The sequence below is a fragment of the Cetorhinus maximus genome, chromosome 4 (assembly GCF_964194155.1).
Source record: "Cetorhinus maximus chromosome 4, sCetMax3.hap1.1, whole genome shotgun sequence".
In the NCBI taxonomy this organism is placed as follows: Eukaryota; Metazoa; Chordata; class Chondrichthyes; order Lamniformes; family Cetorhinidae; genus Cetorhinus; species Cetorhinus maximus.
The window spans coordinates 126,258,644-126,273,755 of NC_135882.1; the positions used below are offsets into that span (position 1 = coordinate 126,258,644).

The 15,112-nt window shown below is 45.7% G+C and overlaps 1 protein-coding gene across 1 annotated transcript in view; it reads left to right on the forward strand.

Moving 5' to 3' along the window:
- tmem67 (transmembrane protein 67) overlaps positions 1 to 15,112 on the forward strand; it is a 292,510-nt gene that overhangs the window by 129,855 nt on the left and 147,543 nt on the right. The window contains exon 10 of the mRNA XM_078541238.1: positions 7,070 to 7,135. Within this exon, the coding sequence (XP_078397364.1) occupies positions 7,070 to 7,135 (66 nt within the window). The remainder of the gene's footprint in view (positions 1 to 7,069; positions 7,136 to 15,112) is intronic.

The following is a 15,112-nucleotide window of genomic DNA, read 5'->3' on the forward strand; positions in this document are numbered from 1 at the left end:
GGAGCGATGCTTAGTTGCTGTGTTACTACATGACAGTTTAATGTTCACGCAATTAAGACTTCATCACATGATCTCCTACCTTCGACAGTCCCTCCCCTGACTTCTGCCATTGGTCAGCCAACATTTCAATCACCACAGAGCCCCGCCTTCCCAAGGCTTTCCAATGTGTCTCAGTTTTGACTTCTGAAAATCTGGTTACCTTAAACATTGAATTCAACACGTTCCCCGTTTTATTTTCAGCCTTAGGACAGAATTTTCCGGCCCTGTTGGCGTCGGGCATCATGGCAGGCAGGGGAGTGGGGTGGGAGGGAAGTGGGGGTTGGTGAACGAGAAGGCCAAACATCAGTTTCATGCTGTCATGAAACCAGTTTGTGATCATCCTCTCCACCCATCAAGGGCAGGCCGCATTTCCCACCGCCGCATGACGGGGACCTAATTTCAATACTTTAGCATCTCATTATAAGGCTGCTCGCCAGAATCATCCCCCCACACTGGATCATCTGGGATCACGCCGATGTGTTTCACAGTTGTACATAAGCAACGTGTACCTGACGAGCTGCACTTTGCTCGGGACTGCGAGGTTTGTTTGCCTTCCTTGCTTCGGGCGGCACTCGCAGTCATCAGTGCCAGGCTTCGCAGGCAGCACCACGTCACTTATCACTTTTAGGCGGGCTCACGGGCAGGTCTCTACATAGCAGACCAGCCATAAGGCAGGGGTGGCTTTTCAATGGCTGCAGGGCTAGGGCTTGCTTCGGAGAAGTGGGAGAAGTGGCCTCAGGCAAGGGAAGAGGCTGCAGGGTGAGGGTTGTAATGGGGAATGGGGGGGTATCCCAGGGTATGTGTGGGGGCACATGTTGATCTGTGCAAGTGACCTCAAGATGATGAGGGCTGAGGAGTCAGTCTCCAGAAGAGATGAGGCCAGATGGAGCTGTGAGGGTATGTGTGCGAGAGTGAGTGGTGATGTCCCTTGAGCTGGCAGTGAGTGAGATGCCAGTGAATGTGTGTGATGGCCTTGTGAGTTAAGAGTGATAAGATGGTTGGCTTACCCTGGCGGCATGGAGGAGATCATTCATCTGTTTTCTGCACAGGATGGCTGACCTGTTGTGTGCAGCATTGGCACTGACCACCTCTGCCACAGCCTCCCAAGTCAGAGTAGTGAGACTGATCGACCTCCTGTGACCAGAGGATATTGCGCGGGCCTCCACGGTGTCCAGAAGGCACCCCAGAGATGCGTCACTGAATGGGGCGGCTGCACTCTTCTTGACTTTTGGGGCCATGTGTTCACCGGAGCAGTTTTGCACTGCAAGCATTAAAAAATGTGTGCGCAGCTGCAGTTTAAATGTGGGTCCCTGTGTGAGGAAGCTGCGAGGTAATGGCGTGGCAGGCAAATTGGAGGCCACCCACCAACGAGAGAGAGTTTCCCGTGGCTGCATAATTAATGAGGTGGGAATAGGTCAATACAGTGCGAAGACCCGCTATTGCAGCTGGCAGGTAAAACAACTTTTTTCCTGTGATTGCACTTTCAGCAAATTTGGGACAATTTCGCCCTTAAGCTTGTTTTTCATGTTTTTGCTTTCTGAAATAACTGTTCTTACTGTGGACAAATCTTTTGTATCTTTACTATAATCATTATCAGTCCTTTTGCCTTTTGTCCCATGAAATCTTTTATCATTTAATCTTTCCAAACAAAAACAAAAATACCTGGAAAAATTCAGCAGGCCTGACCCCATCTGCGGAGAGGAATACAGTTGACGTTTTGAGTCCGTATGACCCTTCATCAGAACTAAGGAAATAGAGAAATGGGTGAAATATAACCTGGTAGAGGGGGTGGGACAGGTAGAGCTCAATAGGGGGCCAGTGATAGGTGAAACTGTATTCCTCTCGGCAGATGCTGTCAGACCTGCTGAGTTTTTCCAGGTATTTTTGTTTTTGTTCTAGATTTCCAGCATCCGCAGTATTTTGCTTTTATCACATAATTTTAACATCTTTCTGCACCGGTTCTCCAAATGAGCATTATGACCTCGTGCCATTGCTCTGCCTTTTCCCCGTGCCCCTGCACACTGTTTCTATTCAAATAATCATCTAATGCTGTCTTGAATGCCTTGATTGAACCTGCCTCCACCACACTTCCAGGCAGTGCATTCGGGACCCGAACCACTCGTTGTGTGAAAAAGTTTTCTCTCATGTTACCTTTGCTTCTTTTGCAAATTACTTTAAATCTGTGCCCTCTCGTTATTGATTTATGAGCAGGAACAGCTTCTCCCTATCTGCTCTGTCCAGCCTCTATCAAATCTCCTCGTAGCCTTCTTCTCTCCAAGGAGAACGGTACCAACCTATCTTCGTAACTGAAGTTTCTCATCCCTGGAACCATTCTTGTAAATAAAAGCAAAATACTGTGGATGCTGGAAATCTGAAACAAAAACAAAAAATGCTGGAAAAACTCAGCAGGTCTGACAGCATCGGTGGAGAGAAAGACAGAGTTAATGTTTCGAGTCTGTATGGCTCTTCTTCAGAGCTAAAAATCTCTTTTTTAGCTCTGAAGAAGAGTCATCCGGCTCAAAACATTAACTCTGTCTTTCTCTCCACAGATGCTGTCAGGCCATTGTTGTAAACCTCTTCTGCACTCCAATATGTTCACATCCTTGCTATAATATGGCACCCAGAACTGTACACAATGCTCCTGCTGAGGTCTAACGAGTGTCTTATATAAATTCAGCATAACCTTCTTGCTCTTGTACTCTATACCCCTATTAATAAAGCCCAGGATATGGTATGCTTTGTTAACTGCGCTCTCCACCTGTCCTGCCACCTTCAATGATCTATGCACATATGTACCCAGGCCTTTCTGCTCCTGCACCTGCTTCAGGATTTCACTCCTTATTTTATATAGTTTGCCCATGTTCATGGATCACTTTACACTTCTCCGCATTTAACTTCATCTGCCACCTATCTGCCCACTCCACCAACTTGTCTATGTCCTTTTGAAGATCTACACTGTCCTGCTCACAGTTTACAACACTCCCAAGCTTCGTATCATCCGCAAACTTTTAAATTGTACGCTGCACACCAAGATCCAGATCATTAATATATATCAGGAAAAGCAAGGATCCCAATACCGACCCCTGTGGAACGCCACTGCAAACCTTCCTCCAGCCCGAAAAATATCCTTTGACCATTACTCTCTGCTTCCTATTTTCCAGCCAATTTTGTATCCACATTGCTACTGTCCCTTTTATTCCATGAGCAATAACTTTTCTCACAAGTCAGTTGTGTGGCACTGTATCAAATGGCTTTTCGAAGTCCATGTATACCACATCAACAGTGTTACCCTCATTGATCTTTTCTGTTACCTCTTCAAAAGACTCCAGCAAGTTAATTAAACACGATTTCCCCTTTAGAAATCCATGCTGGCTCTTCCTTATCAACCCATATATTTCCATGTGACTACTAATGCTATCCCAAATAATTGTTTCTAGAATATTGCCCACTACTGAAGTTACACTGACTTGTCTGTAATTGCTGGACTTATCCATCGAACCTTTTTTGAAGAAAGGCACAATGTTTGCAACTCTCCAGGCCTCTGGCACTTTCCCTGAATCTAGGGAAGACTGAAAAATTATGGCCAGTGCCCTTGCAATTTCTACTCTCACTTCCTTCAATATCTTTGGATGCATCTCGTCCAGTCCTGAAGCCTTGTCAACTTTAAGTACCGACAGTCTGTTCAACAATTCCTCTTTATCAATTTTGAAGCCGTCTAGTGACAGTTTCCTCGTCTGTCACCATGGTCCAGGTACCATCTGCCTCCTTGGTAAAAACGGATGCAAAGTATTAATTTAATACCTCAGCCATGACCCCTTCGTCCATGTGAAAATTCCCTTTATAGGTGCCGAATCAGCCCACTCATCCTTTTACCACCCTTTTACTATTTATATACCTATAGAAGACTTCGGGATTCCCCTTTATGTTGACTGCCAGTCTTTTCTCATAATCCCTCTTCGCCTCTCTAATGTGTTTTTTCACCTCCCATCTGAACCTTCTGTATTCATCTTGGTTCTCAATTGGATTTTCCATCTGACACCTGTCATAAGCACACTTTTTATTCTTTATCTCAATTTCTATCTCCTTTTTCATCCAGGGAGCTCTGGATTTGTTTGCCCTACCTTTCCTTTTTGATGGAATATACCTTGACTATGCCCAAACCAATTCTTTTTTGAAAGTAGCTTTTTGTTCAGCTACAGTTTTTCCCGCCAATCTTTCATTCCAGTCTATCTGGCCCAGCTGCTTTCTAGCCCCATCGAAGTTGGCTCTCGTCCAGTTAATTATTCTTACTCTGAATTGCCTATGTCCTATTCTATCATCATCCTAAAAGGTACAATACAATGATCGCTGTCTCCTAGATATTTCCCCACTGACACTTGATCTACTTGGCCCACCTAATTTCCAAGAACCAGGTCCAACAATGCATCTTTTCTTGTTGGATTAGACCCATACTGCTGTAGAAAACTTTCCTGAACGCAATCTAGGAACTTTTGCCCCTCTCCGCTCTTTACACTACCACTGTCCCAGTCTACATTCGAGTAATTAAAGTCACCCATTATAACTACTCTATAATGCTTGCATCTCTCAGCAATTTCCCTGCAGATTTGCTCTTCTACGCCCTTCTCACTAGTTGGCGGTCTACAGACTACACCGAGCAATGTAATTGCACCCTTTTTGTTCCTTAGCTCTAGCCAAATTGATTCTGTCCTTGAACCCTCTGGGACATCCTCTTTCTCCAGCACTGCAATGCTCTCCTTAACCAATGCTGCCACCCCATCTCCTTTCTATCCTTTCCTATCTTTTCTGAACACCTTGTACCCGGGAATATTTAACACCCAGTTCTGCCCTTCCTTGAGCCAGGTCTCTGTTATTACCACAACATCATAGTACTACATGGCAATCTGCACCTGTAACTCCCCAATCTTATTTACTATATTCCGTGCATTCACATGTATGCATAGTAACCTTGATTTAGATTTTGTTACTTTCTCCCTCATCCTGACTCCACCTATTAATTTTCTATTCTCTATTCTAGTCTTATCTGTCTCTCCCAGTATTTTATGCACCCTGGTATTCCTCTCTAACATTCTCTCCTGGTTCCCATACCCCTGCTGAGTTAGTTTAAAGCCCTCTCAACAACACTAGCAAAACGCCCCACAACGCTGTTCAGGTGCATCCCGTCCGGCTTGTGCAGGTGCTATCTTCCCAGAGCCAGACCCAGTGTCCGAGGTATCTGAAGCCCTCCCTCCAGCACCATTTTTCCAGCCATCCATTCATCTGCCTTATCCCGCTATTTCTGTATTCACTGGCATGTGGCACTGGGAGTAATCCGGGGATTACTACATTTGAGGTCCTGCTTGCTAATTTTCTATCCAGCTCCCTAAATTCTGATTGCTGGACTACATCCCCCTTCCTGCCTTAGCCATTGGTACCGATGCGGACCAAGACCTCTGTCTGTTCACCCTCCCCCAGAAGAATGTCCTGCAGCCACTCTGTGACATCCTTGAACTTGGCACCAGGGAGGCAACATACCATCCTGGAGTCATGTCTACAGCCACAGAAACACCTGTCTGTTCCCCTAACCAATGAATTCCCTATCACTATTTCTCTTCCTTTCTTCTTCCTCCCCTCCTCTACAGCCAAAGCACTCGTGGTGCCATAAACTTGGCCCTGATTGCACTCCTCTAAAGAACCAGCTCTCTCACCAGCTTCCAAAACGGAAAACCGATTTGTGAGTGGGACCCCAGAAGACTACTGCACTACCTGCCTACTTCTCTTGGACTGTCTGGTGGTCACCCATTCCCTCTCTGTCTCCCGGCCCTTAAGCTGCGGTGTGACTACCTCTTGAACGTGCTATCCATGTAGCTCTCAGCCTTGCGGATGCGCCACAGTGACTGCAGCCACCGCTCAAGCTCTGAAACCCGGAGCTCAAGTTTCTGCAGCTAGCAGCACTTCCTGGACCTGTAGTCGTCCAGGACACCGGTAGCGTCCATGACTTCACACATATTACAGGACACGCATTACACTCAACTGACCTGCCCTGCCATGTCTTAACTCTACTTCCCTTGTGTTAACTTTATTCTACTTTGGATTATTTATATTACTTTATTATATTGGCCCTAAATTTCTCTTATTCCTGGTGTTTCTCAGTTAAATCCAAGTATAGTTACTTGTTTAAAAATATTACATTTTTCTAATTTGCTCACCAGGTCCTACTTTCCACAATCAGAACAAGAATTTAATGAGTGAAGTACAAATGAAAAACTGGTGCAGGTTTTTAAAATATATTTATACTTAACAAAAATAAAACTTTGTGCATGATTATACCAGCATCCAAAGTTTAGTGCCCTAATTATGTTTGGGTATTTTTAATGAATGTCAGGTACTGCTCCCTGCTCCTCCAGCTTCCTAATGACTACAGTCAGAATGAGGGCAGTGCTGCACAGCTCAGGGTTCTTTGTCAGATCTAGGCCCTGAAAGTTTCAATTCGTTCATGGGATGTGGGCATTGCTGGCTAGGCCAGCATTTATTGCCCATCCCTAATTGCCCATGAGAAGGTGGCATGTGCTGCAATCTTGAACCACTACAGTCCATGTGTTGTAGGAACACCCACAGTGCTGTTAGGAAGGGAGTAAGGAGGTTCGTTTAAGGTATAGTTCAGAGAATTGTGGATGCTGATGTAGCATCAACCCTCTTGTTATAAATAGTGCATGAGATTCTTGATAGAAATTCTTGATCCTGCTCACAAAATTCAGCGCAATTCAAACTTCAGAACAGCAACAACAGCAGTAGATAGGAACCAAGTGAGGGACAAATTAGGAAAAAAAAAATTTTTGGTGCAGTGATATTTTCCACTAAAGCATAAAATATAGTTGCAGTTTATGCCATATTATGCTGGGCAACACGTATAACAAGTAAATCACATAAACCCATCGCTGTAAACAGTAGGAACTGTGTGCGTGCGTGTGTGTCCCTGCAGATGATTTTCTTAGATATTTATGTGTATTTTTTTTAATGTTCATATTTATAGTTGTGCCCAGATACCATGACTAAGCTGAATGCTGCTTATATCTTTGGAATCACATATCAGCAACAAGTGAGTGTGATCAATTTGTATTTATTAATAATTGATAACAAACTTCTTATTCTATATCTCATCTTTGGGAATACCAAAGCTTGTTTACTTAACATTTGTAACACCAGTTTTCAAGAAACGAAACAGAGGGCAAAACCTTCCGGTCGGCGTGCGGGGGCGGGCCCGACACACCGACACATAAAATGACGTGCAATTACATTGTTGGGCATGCATCCCAACGTCATTGCACTCCATCACGATATTTCATTTGGCGGGCGCGCACCGGAGTCGGCTGCACGCTTGCCGAAATGTCAACGGCCTATCAAGAAAATCATTAAAGTAGTTAAGAACACTGCCCATCTAACCTTAAGGTTGGCAGGCAGGCAGGCAAAAAGTCCAAGCGGCCTTTGTGTTTTTCAGGAAATCTCATCCATGTGTAGATTGAGGATTCTTGAAATTTTTACAAAAGAAATAAATTTTCCCACCTTTACAAACATGTCCCAACTCATGTGACACTGTCAACGAGAGGACATGTTTGAATAAATTTTTAAATCCATTCTTTATTAATTTTTCTAACCATTCAATCTCCCTGAGGCAGCTCCATGCATCAGGGAGATTGCTGCACTCCTTCGCGCACATGCCCCGACTCTCCCTCCTCCCCCCCGCCGGCACAGGTAGTGCTGAGCGCTACCGGCCTTACATTAGCTGGGTGAGCCTTAATTGGTCTGCCTGTGTAAAATGGCCCTGTACCCACCCCCGTCCACTCCTGCCCAGCCCGCCCGCCATAGGAAAGAGAAAACAGGAAACTACAGGTCAGTTAGCCTGCCATGAGTCATCAGTAAAATGCTGGAATTTGTTGTTAAGGAAGTGGTAACGGCATTTAGAAACTCGTTATATGATTAAGCAGAGTCAGCATGGTTTTATTAAAGCGAAATTGTGTTTGTGTTATGACGCGGCAAATGATGTGTGCGAGACGGATCAAACCCATGAGGGAAACTTGGACGCTCTATCACAAGGATTTTGCAATTTGTATCTATTATGAGATGTGTGCACTGAATTCAGAAGTAATTAGTTCACCAAGACCTTTAGAGATTTTTTAAAAGATTAAATTAAAATATTTATTAACAAAATAAAAAATTTCAAGCACACACTTAAGACTACAATTACTACTATAATAACTCCTAAAATTCCTAATTAACCTGACGCCAGTTACATTCCCTTTAAGGCAACGGTCCAACAATAGATTTTAGATTTTAAACTGATCCAGCAAATTAACACAATACCCTGGGCAGTGAAATTCCAAATCGCTTTTCTCCAGCTTCAGTTTGGGTAGACAGTAGGCTTATGTACAAATACTGGAGGCTTCATTAACGCTATTTCACACACTCCTGTTAGATCTTACATGGCCTTTTCCCACATAATCTTCCATTCTCTTTTATAGATGTTTCTCTCTTTTCAATATGTAAATTCTATTGTTCCATGTGCCTTTGAAACTGTACCTTCATTATAACATTAAAAACTGTCATTGTACCAATATTGCCAGTAAACTTTGGGAAAAATAAACACATTCCATAGCCTTGCTTATCTGGCTAGTTGTAAACAGACTAAAAACTAAGACTAAACAGACTTTGAAATCCAAATCTCCCTTCATCTATCTAAAAATGCAAATTCCCTTCACACCTTACATACTAAGCCAGCATCCATGTTTACTCATTAGCATGTCAAACATCTAGCATCTTTTGGTGATTTAAACTTGCAGTCTACTTCACTCCAAATGTAATTAAATCACACACAGGCAGACTCAACCAATCTTACTCCCATAAAGCTACTTCACAATAAACCAGAAAAAGATTATGAAAATCATTATACTTTCATGATGGTTTAACAAATCTGTTAGTTTTTTTGAGTATGCAACTAGCAGGGTAGAGTAGGTGTTGTAGTATTGCATTTTAAAAAGGCATTTAATAAGATGCCACTCAGATGGTTGTTGCACAAGGTAAGAACTCATGGGCCTTCAGATAATATCTTAGCATGGATAAAGGAATGGTTAAAGGTTAGAAAACAGAGCAGGAATAAATGGGTCATTTTCAGTTGGCTAGTTGCTAGTGGCATGCACAAGGATCCATGCTTGAGCCTCTTCTATTTACAATCTATAAAGATGAATGAAGGAGTGAGTGTGAAGTATTCAAGTTTGCTGACGATACAAAGCTAGGTGGGAAAGTAAGCTGTGAGGACAGTTCATAGAAGTTGCAAAGGGATATTGATAGGCCAAGTGAGTGGATAAGAAGGTTGCAGATGGAGTATAATGTGGGGAAAGGTAAGGTTGTTTACTTTGGTTTTTCACCATTGCAAAAATATTCTATGAGATGTTGGTTTTCAGAGGGATCTGGGTGTTCTTATACAAGAAACACAGAGGCCCGAATCTTCAGCTCGGCAGGCGTGCATGATTGGTGGGCCACTGAGCGGTCGAGAAATGGACCACCGACCGCGATCGGCCCCTGACTGTGATTTCAGCACTGCCTGGATTAGGGGCGGGAGGAGGGCGAACGCTGAAGTCAGCGCAGGCGCAAGGGAGCACGTAATGAAAGCTCCCTGAAGGCAGAGAGCTGCCTTAGGGAGCTGAAGAATTTAAATACAAAAAATAAAGATTTTAAAAACTGGGAAAAAATGCCCATGCATCAGAAACAGTCACCTGAACATGTATAACATGAAAATTATGCCTGAACATTTTTATTTAATGACGGAAACCTCATTCCACCCTTGGATGAGGTTTCCTGAAAAATGTAAAGGCTGATTTGCCCACCCGCCAACTGTAAGGTTGGACAGGCAGCGAAAAATCCCAGTTAATTGTGCGATTAATAGGATTAATAGCCCTCTTAATTGTCAGCAGGCGTGCTTCTGAGTTTAGTGTGCGCCTGCTGACTGAAAAATGATGTGATGACATCAGGATGCTCTCCCAATGTGCACTATTTTATGCTCGAGTATGTTGGGCACGTAGCTGCACGACAAGCAAAAAATTCTGACCAGGAAGTTAACTTAGAGAGACAGCAAGCAATTAAGAAGCCAAATGGCATGTTGCCTTTCCTTGCAAGAGGATCAGCTTACAAGAGGAAGGAAGTCTTGCTGCAAAGCATAAGACTTTGCTGAGACCACATTTGGAGTACCGTGTATAGTTTGGTCTCTGTACAAAGGAGATGCAACAAAGATTCATTAGATTGATTCCTGGGATGAGTGGGCTGTCCTGTGAGGAGAGATTGAGTAGAATGGGTCGATACTCTCTTAAGATTAGAAGAATGAGATGTGACCTTATTGAAACATGTAAGATTCTGAGAGGGCTTAACAGGGTAGATGCCAAGAAGTGGTTTTCCCAGCTAGAGAAACTAGAACTAAGGATAAGGGGGCAGCCAATTCAGACTGAGATGAGAAGAAATTTCTTCATTCAGAGTATTGTGCATCTTTGGAATTCTCAACCCAAAGAACTGTGAATGCTCAGTTGCTGAGTGTGGTCAAGGCTGAGGGTATTAGATTTTTGGACTCTAAGGGAATCAAAGGTATGGATAAATTGGGCAGGAAAGTGAAATTGAGGTTAACATTCAGCCCTAAGTTTATTACATTGCAGACTATGCTCGAGGAGCCATATAGAGCTACTCCTGCTACTATTTATCATGACCCGCTTTACTTTATATGGTAACTTCTACACACAACTTGTGTTGATATAGTGCCTCTCAAGACCCCAGGACAGCCCAAAATACTTTGACCGGGATTTTCCATACCCACCGGCTTTGGGCATGTTCAGTGGTGTGAGCGGACAATATGGCGCGATCATGCTATCATGAAACCAGTTTGCAATTGTCCATTTAGTCTGCCAATGTGGGCTGTATTCTCCGGCATTGGACATCGGGAACCTCATTGTAATGCATCAGCATATCATTATTAGGCCTACCCGCCAGAATCGTCCCCCCCTCCGTTGGATCGTTCACCCACATCAGTGGGAAAAAACGCCGGTGTAGAACACATCTTGACAACTGTGATGTGCAGAAGTCGGGACTTACCTGCTAACATTTTGCTCACATCACGGGCATCCGTGGAGCAGAAGATGCTGGAGCCCGACACCAACGGAACACTGAAGCAATGTCCATTGTATGCTGGGTGGATTCTCATGGACATGGCTGTGTTGCGCAGCAGGGCATGGAAGTTGGATAGCTACTGTTGATGCTCACAACAGGCGATAGTCGAGGAGGTGGGAGAGGAAGGGCTAGGATCAGCTGTGAGAGGAAAACATGTTGTGGGGTGAGGTTGGGACGGGGGGAATGAAGGTGTCAGGATGGGGTGAGGTTGGGAGGGGCGGAAATGAAGGTGTCAAGATAGGGCTGAGGTTGCGAGGGGGGAATGAAGGTTTCAGGGGGGAAATTGGGGGAGGAGGGAGAATGGGGAGAGGAGGGGTAATGGGAGATAAGACGGCAACTGGGAAGGTAGGTGTAAGGAGGGGTGGAAGGTGCAGGGGAAGGAGTGCAGAGAGGGGAGGGTGTCTGGTAGGGGGAAGGGTTGCAGAGAGGGGAGGGTGTCCAGAAGGAGAAGGGGGTGCGGAGAGGGAAAGGTGTCCAGGGGGAGGAAGGGGTGCGGAGAGGGGAGGGAGTAAGGGTGGAGGAAGAAGAAAGAGTGGAGGAAGGAGTCAGGAAGGGGGTAAGATTAAGGCTGGAAGAAGAGGTAAGGCTGGAGGAAGGAGTCAGGAGGGGCGATGAACTAAGCGGGGGCCAGTCCTGGGGGAGGGGAAGGGGTTCCGGGGTGGAAGGGGTTCCAGGGGGCAAGAGGTGGGGATGGGGGAAGGAGTGCAGAGCAGGGAAGGGGTGTGGAGTGGGGGATATGCAGGTGAACATGTACGGGACATGTCGGATAGGTCCATGTCTACCTCCTGGGGAGCAAACTGAGGGTGGTCGTGGTATGGAAGAAGGGTGAGAATGACCAAGGGCAGAGTGAAGCAGTAGGGTGGGAGGATGAGGGTTCAACGGAGCGATAGAAGGAACATCAAAGGTGACTCACTCTTCTCATCACTCTCAACTCACACTCACAAACCCATCACACATCCACTGGGATCTCACATCTCAAGGGACAACAGCACTTATTCTCACACACACCTTCACATCTCCACCAGGCTCATATCCTCTCGAGTTCACATCCTCATTCCTGTCCATGGCGCCGCTCACCACAAAAACATTCCAAGCAGTGCCATGCATCCTGCTCACACTCTCTACATCTGTTTTCATGCAGGAGAAGCCTGCTCACATCAGCAGGAAGAGGTCCCAGAACGGGGGTGGAGTTAGGCCCCTGAGTCACTTTGAGGAGCCTGCCATCATACCAACTGGTGAGGACTTGGAGTCAGACATGGACCCTGGGGGCGGGAAGGTGGAGGTCTGGGAGGTGAATGTGAATGGGGGTGGAATTTTCGGGAAGGAAGGGAATATGCACATTCACCTTGACATCCCCGAAGGGTTGTGGCTGGTAGGTAACGGAGGGGAGGTGCAAGGTGATGCCAGGGGGGGAGGAAATGGGTGACTGGGGGAGGATAAGAGACTGGGGGGCATGCAAGTCAGTGAAACTAGACCATGCTTGCTAAATCGAAAGTGAAACAAGAGTCGTAGTGAGCAAGATCATGTGCTGTATGGGAATGTGACCAGTGGGTGCGTGGAGTTGCAGGTCAACTCAGATGGACACCTGAAAGCGAATCCCAGCAGGCTGCATTCAAAATGCTCAGGACATTGAGATGAGTGTGAAACATGAAGGATCCGCATGCGTGGGAGAGTGCTTGCAGAATCACTCGTGGGCCGGCTGCTCCCTCTGCGGTGATGGGTTTTTCCTGGCTGCTTATTTCCACCTCTTCACTGGAGGAGCCTTCTTGGCTGCAGATGAGGATATGGATGAAGCTGAGGGACTGACTGGCTGAGGATGTTGGTCCCTTGGTAGAGCTCCCTGTGAACCAAAGTAGAGGTAAGTAATGCATGGCAGCAGAGTCAAAAGCTGGAGAGAGAACACTCACAGTTGCACTGAGGGAGGGATGAGGCAGGATTCTCAGGTGGTTGTTCCGTCCTCCCTGTCACTGCAGGCAGGGCCCACATCCTCACCAGTTGGTATGATGGCAGGCTCCTTAAAGTGACTCAGGGGCCTAATGTGGGCCACTCCACCCCCGGTCTGGGACCTCTTCCTGCTGATGTGAGCAGGCTTCTCCTGCATGGAAACAGATGTAGAGAGTGTGAGCAGGATGCATGGCACTGCTTGGAATGTTTGTGTGGTGAGCGGAGCCATGGACAGGAATGAAGACATGAACTCGAGAGGATATGAGCCTGGTGGAGATATGAGGGTGTGTGTGAGAGTTAGTGGCGTTGTCCCTTGAGGTGTGAGATCCCAGTGGATGTGTGATGGGTTTGTGAGTGTGTGAGTTGAGATTGATGAAAAGAATGAGTTACCCTGGTGGAACGAATGAGACCACTCATCCTGTAGTGGCACTGGGTGGCTGCCAAGAGAAATGAGAGATTATTAAACCATGGGTTATATTACATAAAGCTGTTTAGAAGTTACCTGTGATGAATTGAGGAAGCCAAAACATGCATTTTGGGTCTGTACAAACAGACACGTTCTGCCAAATCATGAGGGTAAGAGTACCTGCTAATTTAAAACTTTTACCTTCCTTAACACCCAGCTTACAACAGCTTCAGCAGTTATTCTTTATAAAGGTTTCTCAGAACATTATCGTGAGCAGATACTTTGTCAAGGGACAAAAACACAGCTGGAAAGGAGGATGTTAAAAAAGTGATTGATGATATGCAGAGGACTGATAAGGGAAAGATGCCGCGAACTGGAGTTCCAGGGGGTGGGATGATATGCATAAAGAATCAACTGCTGATGGTAGAGATGGAAACAAGAAGGTTAGTACTGGAAAATACGTGCAGGGACATGGGACTGGAAGAATTCACAGAAATTGAGATCATTTTGACTGTTGAAAGTGAAGATGAGAACCTTAAAATGATTCTCTAGGATTCAGGAAGTCAGTTGAGCTCAGTGGGTTCAGAAGTGATGCAGACATTCATGTAGGTAAGCGCATATATGATAAGCAGAAGTGGAAAGTTGGCAAGAAGATATATGGAGAAATCTAATCAGATTTATAAACACATGTATTGGGGCATTGGTGTGCAATGTTGTACAGGCAAATAGTGTGGGGCAGGAAGCTAAGCTTGGGGTCAGGCAATGTGCCAAGTTCCATAGCGCTAGATTAAACTCTTGAAATGGATGCTAGTAAGTAAACTCAAGTAGTAGAATTTCATTTGTTACGATCAAGTTAGGACAGAGGAACTGACTCCTCTCTTTGTCCTGCTCTTGGGCTTGAATATTATGGTGGTGTGCATGGCTCCCCCTCCACCAGAAGCAAAGTCAGCATAGAACCGACTCACTCCAAACCGGCCTGCCCCACAGCCATAACGCACTGCAGGCGAGCTAAACAATCCGATGGATGGCAGCTCCATCAGTCCTGGTGGTGCCAAGAATGCATTACTTGGCACGGCCAGGACTGCAAGAGGAGGAGGAAGAAGGGCTATGGATCCTGGAGGCAGGTAAATGTGGGATCTTGGGCAGGAAAGGTTTAGGCAGGCGAGAGTGGGTAGGTCAGTGGCGAGGGGTGTTTTAAGGCTGCGTGCAGGCCGGAAGAAAGCGGTGGGGGAGTTCTATCTTGGGGAGGCAGCACCCCGTGATTGGCAAAGGGCAGCCCTGAAGATAGAAACCACCCCTTTCTTCCCACCCTTTGAAGAATTTCTTTTTTAAAATAAGGCTGCTTCACTCCCACCCGACTGCCCATGACAAAATAGACAAGCTGCAAAAAAATGTTTTGGATTGGGGGAGAGCGGATGTTAGTAAATTAAGGCAGGATCTGGCCAAGGTAAAATGGGAACAGCTACTTGTGGGGAAATCCACAGAGGAGCAGTGGAGGGCATTCAAAAAGGAAATGGGGAG